At 56.5% G+C, this 18,619-nt stretch overlaps 1 protein-coding gene across 2 annotated transcripts; it reads left to right on the top strand.

Annotated features, from left to right (window-relative positions):
• The first annotated feature begins 1,802 nt into the window (after positions 1–1,802).
• On the top strand, positions 1,803–15,001 carry PGF (placental growth factor). Of its 2 annotated transcripts, XM_001491442.6 has the most exons (7): positions 1,824–2,302; positions 3,507–3,549; positions 7,903–8,099; positions 8,894–8,970; positions 11,066–11,095; positions 11,201–11,263; positions 14,204–15,001. In XM_001491442.6, the coding sequence occupies exons 1-7, from the start codon at positions 2,228–2,230 to the stop codon at positions 14,229–14,231; spliced, it is 513 nt and encodes a 170-aa protein (XP_001491492.3). In that variant the 5' UTR covers positions 1,824–2,227; the 3' UTR covers positions 14,232–15,001. The 2 variants fall into 2 exon arrangements, with proteins under 2 accessions (XP_003364102.3, XP_001491492.3); XM_003364054.5 differs by lacking the exon at positions 11,201–11,263 and having other exon boundaries at positions 1,803–2,302.
• The last annotated feature ends 3,618 nt before the right edge of the window (positions 15,002–18,619 follow it).

Here is an 18,619-nt window from a genome sequence, read left to right as displayed (position 1 = left end):
ACACATGCTGTATATACATGGTTATAGGCAAATATGCCCAGTACATAAGTGCTCAAGACACTCAGCTATAGACAAGCATATACAGGACAGACATTTAATACACACGTTCATGCATAACACACACCCGTGGCCACATACGCAAATCCAAATCCAGGATAAAGACACAGAAACACATGCCTATGTATACACAGATGTTATGGGCAAACATATATGATCCAGATATGCACAAACACACATCTACTCACCCCCAAACACATGCACAGCGATCCCTACACTCCCTCTACCATAACCCTAGGCCAGGAAGGAATCTGTCTGCCCACGAGCCCTAGCATGTTGCAGCTAGTCAGAAAGTTCTCTGCGGCCCCCGCTTAGCTGTCCGGTGACTGGCCCCTGGCTCCTGGAGCTCCAGTCTTGGGGCCGGCCAGGCAGGGAGGCGGCGTCTCTGGCAGCCCCGCGTGGGTGGGCAGGCAAGCAGCGGACGCAGAGGTCACTGGGGTGAGAGCTGGGGCTGCCCTGGCCTCTCTGCTCCTGGCTGGAATGTGAGCTGTAGGGGCCGCCTCCCAGGCCTCCGTCCTCTCCCACAGCCGCCCACCCGCCCCAGCCCAGGCCAGCCCATGATCCTGAATCCTGCCAGGTTCTGGCAGCCAGGGAGGGAGTGGCAGTGATGAATGCTCAAGGACCACGGGGAGGGCACAAGCAAATGCACAAAGAGATGCGTAATCACACACAGAAGCCAGTCCAGATATTCACACACAGAGGGAGACACACACACAAAGACACAGGCGGGCATAAAAATTCACAATCCCACTGAAAAGCACATTCAGACACACTTCCAAACACATCTAGAGACACAGCAGACACATACACACACATAATCACATGAGCATACAGAGATACCAAGAGACCAGACCCCCACACAAGCCACATTTGTACATACAGAGGACACATGCAGACTCTCAGACCACACAGAGACCCATAGCACACGTGGGTCTTCACAATCACACAGAAATGCCCACACACATGCATAGGCACATGCACACACAGACACACACAGACTCCCATCCGCAGACCCCTGACGCCTTGGAGCATTTCCTCCTCCTCCTCGAACCAGGAGGAAATGCTGCACTAGGCCACTCTCCAACCCACATGTGGCGGCCTCACAGGGAGGGCCTGAGCAAACTGCTTCCCACAGGAGGAATGAGTGCTGGACCCCCAGCCAGGTACCCACAGCTGGGCTACCCTGCTGTCTGAAAGCCTGACCAGGAGGATGGTGCATGGGGTGGAGAGACAGTTCTGGAGTCACGCGGCTTGGATTTTCTCTGTCAGTTCCTCAGACACACACACACACACACTCACTTTTCAAGTGTGCATATGTCTGCACAACATATACAGGCAGGGGCACTCTGGGAACCTCAGTTTCTTCATCTATAAAATAAGGTTAATAATCCTTTCGCCCCTGAGGATTGTGGGGATGACATAGGTGGAAGGGCCTGACCAAATGACTGTAGTTTCCGCAGAGGCCGCTAAGGTCACGAACCTCGTTTGCAGACGTTGGGCTCCACATCTGGATGCTCCCACTCCCGGTGGCCGGCCTAGAAGAGGGGAACAGAGCTGTGAACCCCTCTCCGCCGGCCGGCACTGCATGCTCTCGGTCCGGCGAGCCCCGGCGGGGCATTAAGGGTCGGTGTGCGGAGCGCCCCTTGCACGCGCTGCGGGGCCGGCGCGCTCAGCTCTGCGCCTCGGCCACCTCCGGGCCGGCCCGGCGCTAGGCGCTCCCTAGGACTCGGGTCTGGAGCGGCGTCGGCAGTGGGCGGGGCCGGCCCGCAGCCCCGCCCCGTTCACGGCCCCTGAAACCCAGCAGCCGAAAAGCTTCAGTCCCAGAAGGGAGCTGCTGTCTGAGAAGGAAGCCGCATCCTCGCTGCCAGCCATAAGAGAAGGGGGATCGCTCTGGGCTCCCGACGGACCCTCCCCAGGGACCCGCCTGCCCCCCGCCGCCCCGCCCCGCCGGGCGCTCCGCATCAGGTTCCCCAGCCGCAGCCTTACCTGCCGGCTCCCGACTCCCCAGGGCTTGCAGAAGATGCTCAGGCCACCGGCGGGGACCTCGAGGTCGCAGTGAGGGGGCATCCGGCCCCCCATTCAGCTCCCCTCCTCCTGTGCTAGGGCCTCCCCAGGGGGGCGAGCATGGTGGTTTTCCCTTGGAGCCTCCTGGCTTGGGACGTCTGAGAAGATGCCTGCCATGAGGCTGTTCACTTGCTTCCTGCAGCTCCTGGCTGGGCTGGCGCTGCCTGCTGTGCCCCCCCAGGTAAGACCCACCCCGCCACCCCCAGCCTGGCTCCCCTGACCTTCCCACCCCCAGCACTAGAAGCAGGGGCTCTGAAATCACAGACTCACTCTGGGGAGTGGCTCCTCCAAGGATGTCCACACACTTCCCAGGAGCCAGCTGGACCACGCCGTCTGGGAGGAGACCTCAGGCTGCACTGTCCCAGACTCTAGCTCCGGGGTCTGTCTTGGTGGGGGCAGGGAAGCCACAGGGAAGGGAGGGAGGTTTCCTGTCTGGCCCCTGGAGCTCTGGTGGCTTTGCTAAAAGCATCTCTCCACTAATCTCAGGCGGGTCCCTGGCCTTGTGGTCAGGGTCGAGGCCCCGTGACAAGGCAGGCGCCCCCAGGACCTCTGACCTGGCCTGACAGAGGGAAAGCCTGCTGAAGAGGCCATTGGTGGGGAGGCTGGGCCCTGCCCCCACCAGTGCTCTGGGCTGAGCCCAGGGCTCCTGGGTGGGCTGGGGGTGAGACAGGAGGTCATGCTGTGCCCTCTTTCCCTGGTGGGCAGCCGGAGGTCCTCAGTGCAGGGCCTGGGGAAGTGAGCAGGGCCCTTTTCCCAGGAGCCGGGTGAGTCTGGCCAGGAGCCAGCTTGGGCAGTGAAATCCTGACAAAGCCCATGAGCTCCCTTCCCACTACGCTGTCCTGCTGCCCCGGGAGTCCCCAGCCCCAGCCCAGGAGTGGGTGGGCTGGGCGGTCCCACAGGGGTGGAAGAGCCCCACCACCGCCACCCATCTGCTGGCTGCAGGATTGGCCAGAGGTGTAACGTTACCGGCAGCACCAGCTCATGGCGCCACCCGCTCCAGCCCCTCGGCTCCCACTAGCTGATCACCTCGCCCTGGGCTCTGGCACCCAGCCAAGGCGGGCTGCACAGGGCCCAGCAGGGCTGGGTGGAAGGGAGACCCCAAAGGATTGCAAGATCTTTGGGGCACAGAAAACAAAGTCTCCAAAGCCTCCAGCCTGCCACCCTTTCCAAAAGAGGAAACTGAGGCCAAAGAGAGGGGTGGGACCACCCAGGGTCCAGTGAGTTTTTAGTTGCACCTGGAAAGAGGCGGCTCTGAGACTGAGCAGAGAGTGTGTGCAGCAGGGGGAAAGGAGCCCAGAGGAGCCTCTACGTTCTTGTCAACACACTTGGCCCCAGAGCGCAGAGACCCAAGTGGTTCCCTCATCTCTGCACCTTTCTGTCCACAGCAGTGGGCCTTGTCTGCTGGGAACGGCTCGTCAGAGGTGGAAGGTAAGCTGGCTGGGCTGGGGGTATGTGTGCTCATCCAGCCCTCCCTCCCAGGCCTCTGCGGAGGATGGGAAGAGACTGGCATGAAGGGTGGGTACTGGCTGAGACTGAGTTGGAGAGAATCTGCAAGCTGCCTGACATCCTGGCTGATGAGGTTGGCAGGGCCTGAGAGCTCCGCCGTTGTGACCTAGAGGCCTAGAGAGGTGTATTCCTGGGCCGGGGTCACCCAGCACACAGAGAACAGGGCTGGGGCCAGTATGCCCAGGGTGCATCCAGTTGGCTCAGAGTCCCTTCCCAGCATGTGGAAGGGGCCAGATGGGGTCTTGGAGGGCAGCTCGGGCAGTGAGTGCTGGGGGCCACACTGGCGGTCTGGGAGTGGATGCCGTGGGCCATCAGTCAAGGGGATCAGTGAGGGCTGAGGGGACCTTCCCAGCAGCCCAGCCCTGGCCCGTCTGCAGCGATCTGACGAGGCCTTTCCATTGATTACAAACAGACAGAACATGAGTCGGGCCCTCCCTGACCCCTCCACTCCCCACCCCGGGTGGCATCAAGAGGAAATCTTCAAAGGGCAACATGTTTGCCAAAAAGGCATACGTGCAGAAGGCAGGAGGTGCATGCCAGGGCCCCTGCCTCGCTCCTCCCTCCCGGCCTCTCCGAGACGTGCGGCGAGTCCACACACCACTGCTGAGGCTTCCTACTGTGCGTGTAGGGGAGAGGGAGTGTGTAGCGACGTGCACACGCACGCGTGTGATAGCCTCCGCAGGCTGGGAACACCCTCTCTCTGCTGGCCTGCCTGCCCGCCCACCAGCTGCCTGCGGGCACTTGGGCACCGAGTGGTGGGGGAGGTAGCAGCCCTTGACTTCACTGATGCCCTCCCCCTCCCCTGCTGTGCCCTCTGGGGTTTGGGGAGGGACCCATCACCCATCTCCACCCCATGGCCTTTATGATGCTTTCAGCATATTTCAGGCAACAGCTACCAAAGAAATCTGAGTCTCAGTTTCCTCATCTGTAAAATGGGAGCCTTAGACTACATGATATTTCAGGTTATTTTTCTAAGATTGTAGGATTATCTGACTCCCTAGAGGAGTCACAGGAGTATATATATCTCCCAGGGACCAGCGTGAGGAGGCCTGGAAGTGTCAATTCCTTAGGGCAGCTCACCTGTCAACCTCATCAGTCAGGAAGCCTGTATGGTGGCCAGGGGAAGTACCATGAGCTTTGGACCCCAGCTATCAAAATCTGAAAATGCCATGCCCTCCCACAAATGCCAGACAAGAGACAACGTGGTCTGCACTTTGCAGCCATGGACATTGATTTTTACTATTACTATTCTAATAATAGCGTTGGGCGTTTACCAGAATTCTATGCTGAGCACAGGCTGTGAACTAGGAAGGCATTTGTATTCTCCTCATTTTATAGATGAAGAACCTGATGCTCAGAGAGGCCCTTGGGGTCATCTAAAGCATCAGATACTCCTCAGTATATGTGGCAGAGCCAAGTGCATGGCACCAGGCCTCCCCATGGCTCATGGCTGAGCAGGCATGAGCAGGCTGTCCCTTGAGGCAGGCTGGCTGTGTGCCCCGCCAGTGACCATGGAGAGCACACCTGCTGGGCTCAGGCTGATGGCCAGCAGCTCTGAGACAGGCCGAGGGCCCCTCCCCAGCAGCCTCTCCAGAAGCTTGCTCTCAGGATTAAACATTTCCCTTCTTGGGTCTCCTCTGTCCTGGGTGGTAGGCAGCTGGAGCCAGGTGGGAGGCCTATAGGGCCGGTGGGAGAGCTGAGGGCCCACTTGTGGCCCTTGTGGGACCACCTAGCCCCACCCAGGTGCCTGACTGGGCCACAGTCTCCCATTCCTTTCCCTGCAACCCCTGCCTCTGGAGCAGGTCTGGGGCCAGAGGAAGTGCATTCAGGAGCAGCTGAGCAGAGTTCTTTCCTGAGGGCTCAGCCCACATCTGGGAGCGGTCGCATGCTCCCTCAGCCGGCCCCTCGCCCAGCCCCCTTTGTTTCTCTCACACACCCAAGCAGCGGCCTCCACCGATGAATTGCCCTCTTTCCCGATGAATTGCCCTTTCCCGGGGGGCTGCCAGGTAAACCAGGCCCAGCCCACCTTCTTTTCAGCCCTCCCCCAGCATGGTCTGGCCATGTGGCCCAGAAAGTGGTGGATTTCGGGGCCCTGGAGCCTGGGACCTGTTGACACAGTCTGCATGGTGGGGTGTGGGGGTGAAGACAGGAAATCTCTTCTACTGCCAAGGCCCAGCCGGCTCTGCTTAACCTGGCCCAGCCGGGTGGGAGTCTGTTGGTGGAATGGTAGGGGACTGGGGTGCCCCTTCTCTGCTGCTGTCGCCTCCCTGATGGCTGGTCCCAGGGCAGGAGCCTGAGCCTCCTATGGCACTTTGGCAGCTGGCTATTTCTCTGCTGTTATTTATGTTTTCCGAGGCGGAGATTAAGCGCTAGAGTTACATGGTGCTCGTGAAGATTTTAGACTAAACACGCGCTCATGGAGTTAGGATGGGGAGGTGCTCCTCTGACCTCGCACTGCAAAGGCCGCCTTCCCCCAGGCTTTGGGGCTGCCTAGAGGGAGAGCGCCTTGTTTCCCACTTGGATCCAGGGAGAATGTCCCTGTGGCTGGAGAGGTGGGCTCAGGGGAAGCGTCTGGTCCCCTTCCCATTCCTGGACCTAGTCCTAGTGCCCCCTGAGCAGACAGGGCAGAATGGAGCAGCAGACGCTCAGATAAGCACGGTTTATTGCCTCTGTGGCCGCCTCTGCCAGCTCCACGTGGACACACCGCCTCCTGGGTATTTTCCACCAGCTTGCAGCCTTTCCCAAGGGCCTCTGCGAGGGCTGAAGTTTATTTTTCCTCTGAGATTACTCTGAGACTCACGTCCTCAGAGGCTCAATGGAATGGACTTCGGCCCCTTCTGCCTCCTAGGAAGGGCCGTGGAAGGAAGCGAGGGGCTGCCAGGAGAGGCCATTGCTCTAGGGCAGAGGCTGCAGGGTCCCCAGGTAGCCCAGCTTCCCTGCCCTCCCCCACCGGCTGAGGATGACCAGCAGGTGTAGGGCAGGATGACCCAGGGCTGGAGATGTTTCTCTGCCACAGTCTCAAGGCTGGGTTGGGATGTGTGCGCAAAGTCACAGACCGTCGTCAGAGCTGGGAGAAGCTTAGCAACCATCTGCTCCCAGCCTTCTTTTTCCCCAGCTGAGGAAACTGATATACCCAGAGAGGTTAAGTGACTTCCCCACGGTCACACAGCCAGTGTAGGGCCAGGACTAGAAGCCAAGTCTCCTGGCTTTAGCTACTCACTTCCTGGGAGCCTCCATTTGGGGCCAGGCCCCAGGCCTTCCCCTGAAAGAGCAGCATCTTTTGAGAGGTTCCAGATCAGCCCCTAAAAGATCCTGGTCACAACCACCAGGACGTTGTGGTGGTCCGGGACATCCCTGATAATCCTCAGTGTACTGTCATCTAATCAATCAGTTCTTGCTTAGCCTCTGTTTACCGGAGGCTTGGGGCCCTGTCCTCACGGAGCCTCAACTTGGTTGTAAAGGAGATAAGAGCCACCAGTGGGCGAGATAAAGCAAGCCCTCAGGGCCGAGTTATGCTCAAAGGAGGAACATCTGTTCCTGCTGGAAAAGTTGGAGAAGCCTTCTGGGAGGAGGTGGCGGTGGGCCTTGAGAAACGGCTGGTGGGCTTTATTTGGTTAGAAATGAGAAGGGGGCAAGGAGCAGAGCCCAAAGGTGGGAATTATGGTGTTGCGGCATCCACTGGTGCAAGGGTTGGTCCGACTAAAACGGCGAGTGGGGATGGGGCACGTGGCTGGCTGGTCTTGGCTGCCAGGCAGAAGAGCTGGTCCAGGGCCGCTGGAGGGGCGGGGGGGGGGCGGGTGGGAAATAAGGGCTAAGGGGAAGGCTAACCCTCCCTGTGGGACTCTGCAAGCCAATCTTGCAGAACTCGCAGAACTGACTGTTTGCTGCAAATTCTCCAAGACCAAGGAAGCACCGGGTCAGGCCTGAGAAAGACCCAGAAGGCCTGGGGAGCTGCCAGAGCTGCTCCTCAGAGCTCCAGAGACACCAAGGCAGATGTGCGAGCCTGAGTTGAGAACAGAGCAGACAGCTCAGGGCCCCGAGAAATTCTGTTCCACTGGCATTTCCATCCAGCAGATGAGCCAAGAGGGAAACAGTCCTCCCAGAGGGATCACGTCAGGAGCTCGGAGCAGAGGGAGCTCAGATAGGCTGGGGGCTTCGTGGAGGAGGGGGTGGAGGCTGAACCTGGAAGGCCCTGCAGGACCTGGGGAGCTGGGGCTGGGGCTTTGAGGAGCAGGCCCCTCCTGGCCTGACCCAGCTGTCTGTGCCTCCTCGTAGTGGTGCCCTTCCATGAAGTGTGGGGCCGCAGCTACTGCCGGACGCTGGAGAGGTTGGTGGACATTGTGTCTGAGTACCCCAGCGAGGTGGAGCACATGTTCAGCCCATCCTGCGTCTCGCTGCTGCGCTGCACTGGCTGCTGTGGTGATGAGAACCTGCACTGTGCGCCCGTGGAGACGGTCAACGTCACCATGCAGGTAGGGAGAGTCCCCTCCTCATGCCCTGGCCTGCTCAGGGGGCCACCCAGCGAGGGAAGGAGGGCAGCCCAAGGTCACAGGACTGGAACTGACTCCAGCACAGTGCCCTCCTTCCTGACCCCCCCCCCGCCCCCCCGGGCTTTGAGCCCACTCACCTCCTCCCTTACCAGCTTACTCAGGCCCTGGCTTAGCCCTCCCCCAGGACCCAGGATATCTGGTTGAGGTTGGAAAAGAAATCTGCTCAGACTCAAGAAGCCTCTGTTTGTACCAGGAGCATCGGGTGCCCTCTCAAGCCAGCTCAGGCCCTGCACTTTGCTTGCACGCAGGCACACACACACGTGCACGTACACACACGATGGTTTGTCGAGTGCTTTCTGAACAATGCCAAGCACTGTGCCAGGCCCTTCATAGGTGTTACCTCAACTCTCATTCCTTCAAGACAAGTGTTCCTATTTCACAGATGAGGAACTTGAGGTTCGGAGATGTTATTTCGCTTGCTCAGCAGGTGAAAGAGCCGAGATTTGAACATGGGTCTTTCTGACTGCAGAGCATGGGCCCCCTTCCTACACTATGGCTATGCTGGTGGCCCTGGGTAGGGAGGGACAGGGGTGTCCCTCAGATGGCCATGCAGGTAGGAGGGCTGTTTGCCCCACCCTTAAAGCAGAATGAGGGCCTGCATCCAAAGGCTGGTGAGGAATAGGGAGTCTTGTCCTCCCCCACGGAGAGGATGGAGAGAGTGTTGGAAACCACGGGCCACCCCCCAATCCAGGCATCCAACCTTTCTCTCCCTACAGCTCTTGAAGATCCGCTCTGGGGACCGGCCCTCCTACGTGGAGCTGACCTTCTCTCAGCACGTGCGCTGCGAGTGCAGGTAGGTCCTCAGGGTGGTAGGGACAGGACCCATGCAACTGGCAGCCTCAGCTGCAGCCTGCACTTCCTTCCTGGCTGGGAAATAGGGAGTAATGGCCGCTGCCTTTTGTCCCACCATCGGCCGGTTTTGCCTGGGGAGGTGGTCCCAGCAGCTGGAGCACAGCTGTTGAGAAGCTACAGGGCTACAGGGGCAGAGGAAGCCTGGGTCCCTCCCAGACTTTCAGGGGCTCGGAGCATGTCACCTCCTCCCCGAGATGGGAGGCTGCTGCCCAGCCCTGGAAGAGGCACCTGAGGCAAAGACATTGTAAGCTGGGACTTCGTTCTGGCCAGGCTGGTGCCCCTGGGAGGGGGCAGCTCGGCAGAGGAGAGCAGAGAAGGACAAGCCCTGGTGGAAGGACGGGGCAGAAGGAAAGAGGCACTGGGCTTCCCTTAGAATTGAGTCCTCACCTGGCAAATCCTCTGCCCAGTGCCAGTCTCGCTGCCCATGCCCAGGGTACCCTGAACATTCGTTACCAGGAGTAGCCGGCCTGGCACCGCCAACCAGGCTGAGGGAAGAGAGAAATGGGCAGAGATGCTCTCCTGGTGCCAGTGGGCCATGATGGAGGCACCAGACTGGGGTCCTGAGCCCTATCCTGGGGCAGGAAGAGGGGAGGACTACCGCTTATTGTGCATCTACTCTGTGCCTAGCCCCACACGAGGCACTTTTCTCACTTATTCAACAAACATTTATTGAGTGCCTACCGCAGCCAGGCACTGTCCTAGATGCTTGGGATACAGTGGTGAGCAAGACAGACAAGGTATCTGCTCTCAGAACCACCCTGGGAGGTAGGTACTCTTGGCATCCCCATTTTACAGATGGGGAGACTAAGGTTTGGTCCGGTTGCATGATTTGCCACTGCTAGTGCATGACCCCCAGCCTGTCTTCCCCTAAGCCTGCCCTTTTTTCCTGCTGCCTCTCATGGCCATTACCACATGCTCTAGGAGCCCCACTGCTGCCCTGGGCTTGGCCCTGCCTAGTGTCTAGGGCTCTGGGAGCCCTTTTTGGACCTGAACCCAGGCTCTAGGCCCTCTTTATTGTACTGCTCTTGGGGGCCCTGCCTCGATCTGTTTCCTCCAGTCCCTCCCAGCCAGGGCTTAGTCATATGACAGTCGTTCAGTAGTGAACCCCCCAAGGCACAGCGCTGGATGGTGACCTTTCACCTTCTACCTCAACTATGCCCTCATAGCCGCTCTGTTGGGGCAGGCAGACCAGGAGACTGAGGCTCCAAGGGTGTCTCTGACTTGCCCAAGATGGCAGACACATGGCCAGGCCGTCCCAGGAGGCCCCAGTACCCTGCCCTGGCTCCCAAGGGAGACAGCCAGCCCAGGGCAGCATTCCCTGGCCCCGAAGCAGACTGTTAATATACTGTCCCACGCCCCCAGCCCCGTTCCCAGGGAAGACTGAGGCCCTGTCCCCTTCCAATGGGCTGGGCAACAGGGACATCTTTCTTCTTGCTTCTGGGCCAACAGCCACAGTGCCGGGAGGCAGAGCCAGGACATGCCTGGTGACCATGGGGCTTGTGCTCACCTCCCCTCACCCCACCCTCATCCACTCCCCGTGCAGTTGCCTGCAGCGTCACACATCCCCAGGGCAGGGGTGGCAGTTGTGCCCTGACAGGCAGCCTTAGCTCGTGCCAACCATCCTCCAGTCCATGGCCTTGGCCCTTATTCACTGTCCTTGAGGAGACTCCCAGAGTGCACCCTGGGAGGCAGGGCAGGAGCCAGGGAAGGAAGTGACCAGAGAAGGCAACAGAGAACAGGCTCACAGGTCCCCAGACTTGATGCCAAGATGCTGAGGAGCAGAAGGATGTAGAGAGGAGCCAGGAGAGGGATTTGGTACCTCTCTTGGGGAGGTCACCAGAGTCTTGAGTGGAGCTGAAGCCCAGAGCCCTCTGGCTGTCTCTCCCTCGCTAGCTCCATGCTACCCCCTAGTGGCTACATTGCCAACTGCAGGGCCAGGACTGGCATGTCCGAGGCGAGCTACAGGGGTAGGGAGGAAGCCCCCACTTACCTCTCGCCTGATTCTCCCCTGCCTCTCTCTCTATCTGTTTTCCTAGGCCTCTTCGCGAGAAGATGAAGCCAGAAAGGTAAGTGGTCTGGCTGGGGCTCCAGGTTTTTCTCGGGCCTGCCAGTCCCTGTCCTAGCATGGGGGCCCCCAGCCACTTTGTCCTGACGCTTTTGGCTTATTGCAGGAGGAGACCCAAGGGCAGGGGGAAGAGGAAGAGAGAGAAGCAGAGACCCACAGACTGCCACCTGTGAGTGCGAGGGGGGACCATGGATGGCAAGGAGGCTGGGCCAGAGGGGAGCCCCGCCCTGCCAGCAGGGGTCAGTGGTCGGAAGGGGAAAGCAAGGCCCAGGCAGTGGACCCAGGAGTCATCAGGAGACCTTAGTTCTCGTCCTGGCTTAGCCCTGAGTCTCTGTGTGGCCTCCAGCAAGTCATGTCACCTCTCTGAGTCTAGTTTTCCTCTGTGTGGAGAATGAGGGGTCAAGGGCCCAGCAAGCATTCAGTCATTCTGTGAATATTTACCAAGCATTTACTGTGTGCCAGATTCATCAGTGACCAAACCGACAAGATTCCTGCTCTCCAGTGCTTACACTGGAAAAGTCCAACAGCTGAAAACTTATCCATAGCTGCTTCCTGGCGGCCCTGGGAAAGGTGCAACCCCTCACTGGCTCCCAGGCCAGTATTTCTGCCCACCCCCAGGAGGCCTTGGGGTCCACTCACTTCCTCTTTCCCTTTCCATGTTACCTGCCTATCTTGGCTTCATACCTGGAGTCCCAGGCTGGAGTCCAGGCCGGGGTTGTGGCTGAGGTAGAAGGACTAGAGAAGGGAAAACCCGAATCCATGGGAGTAAATAGTAAAAATAAAATATTTCATATGCACTGGAACTCACTCACACTGCCCTTCTCCTTCAGGGCCTGTCTCCTCCCCCTCTAAGACCCCAGGAAGGCATTTCATGCCGGGGGATTGGAGCTGACCCAAGCCCCACCCCATGAGCCTGCCCCTCCGTGAGCAGAGACTTCCACCCCACTCCCTATAGACAGGGATTCTGGGGAAGTTGGTTCCCTGAAGACATGTGGCCCTTCTTTCTCCCCTGGGCCCAGGCAGCAACTTGGAGAAGGAGCTGGCAGTGTAGTCAATGCAGGGCTGCCCCCAGGCTGGGCAGCCCCACATAGAAAGTGTCTCATTGCTCCATCTGCCAGGACAGCATTCTTGAAAAGTCTCATTCAGGAATCTCCTGAAAGAATTTCAAAAACCTATGTGCTCCCTTGTTCTTTTTTTTTTTTTCCTTAAGATTGGCCCTGAGCTAACATCTGTTGCCAATCTTCTTTTTTTCCCTTCTTCTCCCCAAATCCCCCAGCACATAGTTGTATATCCTAGTTGTGAGTGCCTCTGGTTGTGCTATGTGGGACGCCACCTCAGCATGGCCTCATGAGCAGTGCCATGTCGGCGCCCAGGATCCCAACCAGCGAAACCCTGGGCCACTGAGGCGGAGCGCGCGAACTTAACCACTTGGCCAGGGGGCCGGCCCCATTCGTTTTTAAGTTGACATTGAACTTTTCCATCAAAATTGTAAATAGTTGCAAAGGATATCATTTCTCGCATGTTATATATAAATATAAAAATACTGTAAATATTTATAAATGTTATAAATATTTAATATAGAGCCCTTATATAACTCTTCAGGTGTATCCTATGAATAGGACATCCTAATTTCCTACTTACCATCATGCACTTTTAAAAAATGAACAGCAACAACAAAAAAATATGAACACTCTCATTAATAGTTGCATATTCACATTGCTTCTTTTTTTCTTGAACTTGTATTTCCATTTCACTTTGCCCATAGACTTTTAGCTTAATGAAATATTTTTTTAATGTTCAGAAGTCTAATGTATCACCTTGCTGTGTATACCCACCACAACAATGGTATATAAGTCTGAATTATTTAAAATTTCCCTTGAACATAAAACTCTAAATTAAATTTTCTCCTGGAGTGAATTCTCACAATAATTACTAGTAGTACAGATTGATCAAATCAGCACAAATGCATCACATTTTAATAAATGCTAAACATGAAAGTGCAATCAGTCTTATCAGGAGTGGCTCTCAATGAGATGGATGTGGCCACCTCTTTTCAATTAGCTAATGAATGTTGCCTCCTGCCAGACAAGACAGCGTCCAGCGCTCCTTCCCTCCCTGTCCATCCTTGTTTATAGACGATAAAGGATGAGAAACCGCACCCACGTAGATAAGTGAGTGGAACTAGATGTCACTCAATCACTTGAACTCCTTCCAAGTTCTTTGCCAAAAACCTCAAGGTGATGTGCCAACAAAAATGACTTCTCCTGACATAATTAGCTGACAATTCAGTCAAGTTGTTCTTCAGTTTTGTTGAAAGCAAGGACTCGGAAACCGCCTGACTTGTGAAAGGCTTGGTTGCCCAGTGGTTCGCCGTATCTCCCTTCTCCATAGCTGCACCTCAAATTGTTCTTTTGTTCAGTGTGTCCCCCCAAAATACTTTTTTACCTTGGGGCAAAGTACGGTAGCAGGGTTTGCAGTGGCAAGATGCTTCCTTCCTTTCTTAGGGGAGAAGGGCAGGTGTGGCTCGGTGGTGGGGAAGCCGACCTCAGGCGGGGAAGATGGTGGGGAAGCAGACGTCGCGGGCAGACAGTTTTCAGGCAGAGCACACGTGGAGGCTGAAAACTGATTCCTTTAAAACCATCAGTACTCACATACACCTTGGGCAATCTTCCTGTACATCTAGGGGTACCTGAAGCCCCGTTTGAAAACTGCTGTCCCAGAGTAACCAGAGGCATTAGTGCATGGAGCCAGATTGGGTTCAAAGCTGGCTCTGTCACTGACTAGCTGAGTGACCTTGGGCAAGTTTCTTAACCTCTCTGAGCCTCAGTTTCCTCATCTGCAAAAGGCTGGTAGTAACAGTGCCTTCCTCATGGGATGCTGTTAAGGGTAAATGAGAGAGTGCTTGGCGCAGGCTGGGGCAGCTGGGTAAGTGCTTGGTGAAGCATAGCTCCTGGCTTCTTGGCGTCGGTGCAAGCAGAGGTCCAGGAGTGCTGCAGTCTCCCCACGCTGCCTGCCGCAGCTCCTGCTCCGGCCATCTGCCTGCCCTCCCCTAGGAGGGACCCCGCCCTCTGCAGTGGGCTCATCCCCCGTCTGTGTTTGTTCTCTGCAGGTGCGGCGATACTGTTCCCCGGAGGTAACCAGCCCCTCGGAGGAGAGAGAGACCCCACACCCGGCTCGTGTATTTATTACCGTCACATTCTTGGTCACCTCCCTGCTGGCACCTGCCCTCTATTTATTAGCCAATTGTATCCCTGCTGAATGACTCGCCCCCTCCGAGATGAGGGGCAGGGAGGGACAGGACCCTCAGGAATTCAGTGCCTTAAACAGAACGTGAGAGAAGGAAAGAAGGCAGCCACAGACCCGTGTGTGCCTCAGCTTGGGAAGAAGCAGGACATGTGGCTTTGTGAGGGGCAAGCCAGGCCCCAGGGGCCCTGGGGGTCTGCAGGGGGCTGGCGAGGGAAGGGGAGAGGGACCCACTGCCACTACTGGTCCTTGGGCTCTGCTCCGACAGGCGGCCTTTGTTTTGGGAGCTCCTGCCCAGAGTGGGGTTGGAGGGGCCTGCTCAGGCCACCACAGTCCAGCTGGGCACAAAGGCAGGCGGGGTGCGGGGGGTCCCACTGCTTCCTCCTGGCAGCAGCTCCGCACCCTGGAGATCAGAACGTTCAGCTCTGGAGAACAGTGGTTGCCTGGGGGCCTTTGCCACTCCTTGTCCCCTATGGTCTCTCCTCATATCTTACCACTGCTTGTACTGGGACATTGTTCTTTGTGGCCAAGGCGTCACCATCCTGCCCCTCTCAGGGACACAGGCCAAGAGTGGGCCCCAGGCTGGACAGGGAGCAAGCTGCCCCTGCGTAGCTGTCTGACTGCCAAGCCAGATTCTCTTGAATAAACTATTCTAGTCTGGAAACAGCTTTTCCAGGGGAGTGTCTCTGCCGGATAGTGGACAACAGCAGAGAATGGAAGCCGGACAGAGGAAGGGCTCCTGGGCTCCCGGCCTGCCCTGGAGGTGGCTCCGGCCTGCTCTTGCAACGTCCTGGGCTGTCTTCCTCCCAGCTGCTTTTGGCAGAACCCCAAGGTCCACTCCTCCCATAAGGAGAGGTTCCCAAGATGTGATCTTGACCTCAAATTGGGGGGCCCTGGCCCCAGCCACCCCTGAACACCCTCAAATGCAGGAGCACAGACCCCTTCCCCTCCCCCCAGTGCCACCCCACCCCCAGCCCAGTGCCAGGCCCTCTGGACCCCGCGTGAATGGGGCTCCCCATCTCCTCAGGTCCTGGTCGCCGGCTGCTCAGGCTCTGAAGGCAGGGATCCCCAGGGGCTGCTCCATTTTTTCTTCCTTTCACCTCCCATCTTTCTCCGCCTTCTCTTGAACGCCTTGGCATGAAGCAAAAAAAAATTCCTGTTTTTCTTTCCTCAGTCCAAACCACTTACCATCAGACTCCCATGTGCCTGTGACCCACAAGGTGTGTTTGTTTTTATGTCATAAGTGGTGCAGGAAGGGGAGTTCCCATTTTCTGATTGGGGGCTGCTCAAGACAAACCCTCAGGGGCCCAGGGGGCAGGGGACCACCTTCAACTTTGGAGGGAAGCCATAGACAGTCCGGTGGGGCGGGGTGGGGTGGGGTGGGGTAAGGTGGCTCTGCTGAGGCAGCTCATGAGGCCTGGGCACCCCTGGAGGACACTCTGGTCAGAATGTGCTTCTGGCTGGTGATCACAGAGGGGGTGTGGGCCAGCCCCGGGGGATGCACTTTGCAGAAGGAACACACTTTCTCTCCTGCTTCTCCGCTCTTGGGCTGCAGCCATTCTGAGGCATTGCCTTTGACAGATTGAGAGCTGAGCAGAGCACCCCTTCCCCTTGGCCAGGCCTCCAGCTCGGCCCCAGGGACCCCAGCTCAGCCCCTGTAGCATCTCCAAGGCTGTCAGCCTCACAAGTCACCCACTTGGAGGTTAGCCTCCCCACCAAGGCCAGCAACCCTGTGGAGACCTAGATAGAAACCGGGGAGCTCCTGGAGGCCAGGTGCAAAGATCTGCATCCATGGCCGGGAGCCTCACAGCGGACGAGTAGGAAAAGAACTGACTGGTCCATTTGACTGGATCAGCGGTCCTTTCAGGTCATTTGGGTCCTAGAGGGCCCGTCTCATTTGCTTCTTACGTATTCGTAGAGCCCCACCTGTGTACCTGACGCTGTCCTGGGCACCGAGGATCCAGTGGGGATAAAACACACAGGGACCTGCTCTCACAGATCTTGTATGGAGTGGAGAGACAGGCTGTAGTCCTGTGTTACAGGATACTGGGTAGGCTTTATTCCTGCTCAAATTGGTGACTGGACCCAGAGCTGAGGAGAAAGGGGTCTTGAGTATCCCCGACTCTAAAACAAAGGAAAACCTGTTTAAGGCTGAACACATCTGCCTACAGGGTTTATTGAGAGATGGCTGAAGTGATTCCACTGGTCCCAAACATCACCCAGATCCCCCTTCCTCAGTCTCCATGAGCAGAAGACCAGGGTTTTGTGGGGCGGGGGGCTGGGGGGGTCACTGGAGACCTGGTTTGCTGGTTTCTCCCTCCGTGCCTCACTGGAGCTGGATTTGCCATTCAGATTAGCCCATGTGCTATCCAAGTGGGAACTGAGGGGAGTGGAGAACTGAAGAGTGACAGAGGACAGAGGGAGGGACACCTTGGAGCCTCCAGCAAGGGTTTCCTGCAGGTCAGGGGGACATGGTGGGAGGTGAATGGCCATGAGCTGCCTTGCCCATGACATTCCCCTCCCAAGAAGGAGGCCTACAGGCGAGGAGACCCCACGGGCTGTAGACTGTGCATGTAGGATTGGGGCAGTGGCTGAGTAGGGGGGTTAGATGCGGAGCTGGAAAGGAGCACATCAGGGAACAGTGCTGTGGGGTGGCCTGCGGTGTGCCCACAAGACAGTTGGCATATGGATGCTCGTCATGTCAGGCACATTCATAGCCAGAGAAGAGATGGCCACGGCTAAGAGGGAATTTCCCCAATTCCTCCTTCCTGACCCTGGTTGAAAGAAGAGAAAGGGAATGTGGAGAGGGAACCGGGTACAAGGGCAGACCATGCCCCTCTCCGCTCCCTTGAGCCAAATCCAGGTCTTGCCTTGGGGAGGGAAAGGGGTTGGTCTTAAATTGGAGGGACCAGCTAGATGGGGCTGGACCTTTAATGAATTAAAGTGACAAGAACATTAGAAGAACTGCCCAAGATGCTGTTAAGAGACAGGAAAAGGAGAATCAATAAAGTTCATCTAGAAGCAATAATGAAAGAAAGAAACTGGTTTGTTTGTACTCCCACTCTTTACTCAGTAAGCAAGTTACACACGTAAACAAAGAAATTAATAAGAAAGTGTCTTATTGCCAAAGTGTGGTTCTGGCGTATTAGAGATGGCCTTAAATTCTCTGACATTCCTCCCCTTGAAAAGGGAGGTCTCTGTTCCCTCCCTTTGAATCTGAGTTGACCTGGGTCTGCTTTGATCAATATAATATAACAGAAGGGACCCTATAATAGTTCCAAGTTCTTTTAAGAGGCCTGGCAGCTTCTGCCTTAGTCTCTTGGAACCCTGAGCTGCCATGTAAGAAGTCCAGCTATCGTGAGGTCACCATGTTGGAAGGAAGCCCAGGCCAGCCATACAGAGGTGTGGAGAGAGAGAATGAGAGGGAGAGATGCTCAGCTGGCCTCCAGCTGTTCCAACTTCCAGCCATCACAGTCGAAGCCCCAGACCCCATGGAGCAGAGAGAAGCTCTACCTACTGTGCCATGTTGGATTTCCTAACCCATAGAATCATGAGATAGAATAATCACAAATCGCTTGGGGGCAGTTTGTTATGCAGCAATAGAGGCTGAATGGAAAATAAGGAAAGGGGATGAGAGAGTGTTTGGGGCAAAGTACTCTGGACCAGGAGGTCACAGAAGGCTTCTCTGTGGAGGTGACATTTATGGTGAAGTTTGAAGGACAAGAAGGAGTCGGTCATGTGAAGATCACTCCAAAACAGAGGACAAGAGCACTCCAAACAGAAGACACTGATGCAAAGGCCTAGAAAGAATTCCAGTGTGGCGGGAGCAGGATGGGCAAGGGAAGGAGGCACATGAGACGTGATGTTAGAGGTTGGCAGAGGCCAGATCATGAAGGGCTTTGCAGGGTAAGGAGTTTGAGTTTTGTTATAATGTGGAGGAAAACCATTGGAGGGTTTCAGTCAGGAGATGAAGTGATATCGTGTACATTTTTGAAAGATCACCGCCTTCTGCATGAAGAAATAGACCTTAGGGGCACAAGACTAGGGGTGCAAATATCACTTAGAAGGCTGTAGCAAATCCTGACAACCCATTATGGTGGCTTGGTCTAGGAAGAAGTACTGGAGATGGAGAGAAACAGAGAGTTTGGTCGTAATTTTGCATGTGGGCTGGTTACCCTGGTCATTCATTCATTCATGAGCAGTTTTGAGTCTACTAAGATGAGCCATTTTGTAGTAGACACTTGTGAGGAGGCAAAATATATTAGCATGTGAATGTCTTCCC

Source organism: Equus caballus, chromosome 24, assembly GCF_041296265.1.
Source record: "Equus caballus isolate H_3958 breed thoroughbred chromosome 24, TB-T2T, whole genome shotgun sequence".
NCBI lineage: Eukaryota > Metazoa > Chordata > Mammalia > Perissodactyla > Equidae > Equus > Equus caballus.
Note: the sequence above shows the minus strand (reverse complement) of the source record. Positions and strands in the feature narration are given on the sequence as shown.

What these genes read in the sequence shown, in the direction of transcription:
- PGF (XM_001491442.6), top strand. Translation starts at nt 2,228, where the DNA reads ATGCCTGCCATGAGGCTGTTCACTTGCTTCCTGCAGCTCCTGGCTGGG. An exon ending in CGGCTCGTCAGAGGTGGAAG is followed by an intron (nt 3,550 to 7,902) that starts GTAAGCTGGCTG and finishes GCCTCCTCGTAG; the next exon opens with TGGTGCCCTTCCATGAAGTG. An exon ending in GAGAAGATGAAGCCAGAAAG is followed by an intron (nt 11,096 to 11,200) that starts GTAAGTGGTCTG and finishes GGCTTATTGCAG; the next exon opens with GAGGAGACCCAAGGGCAGGG.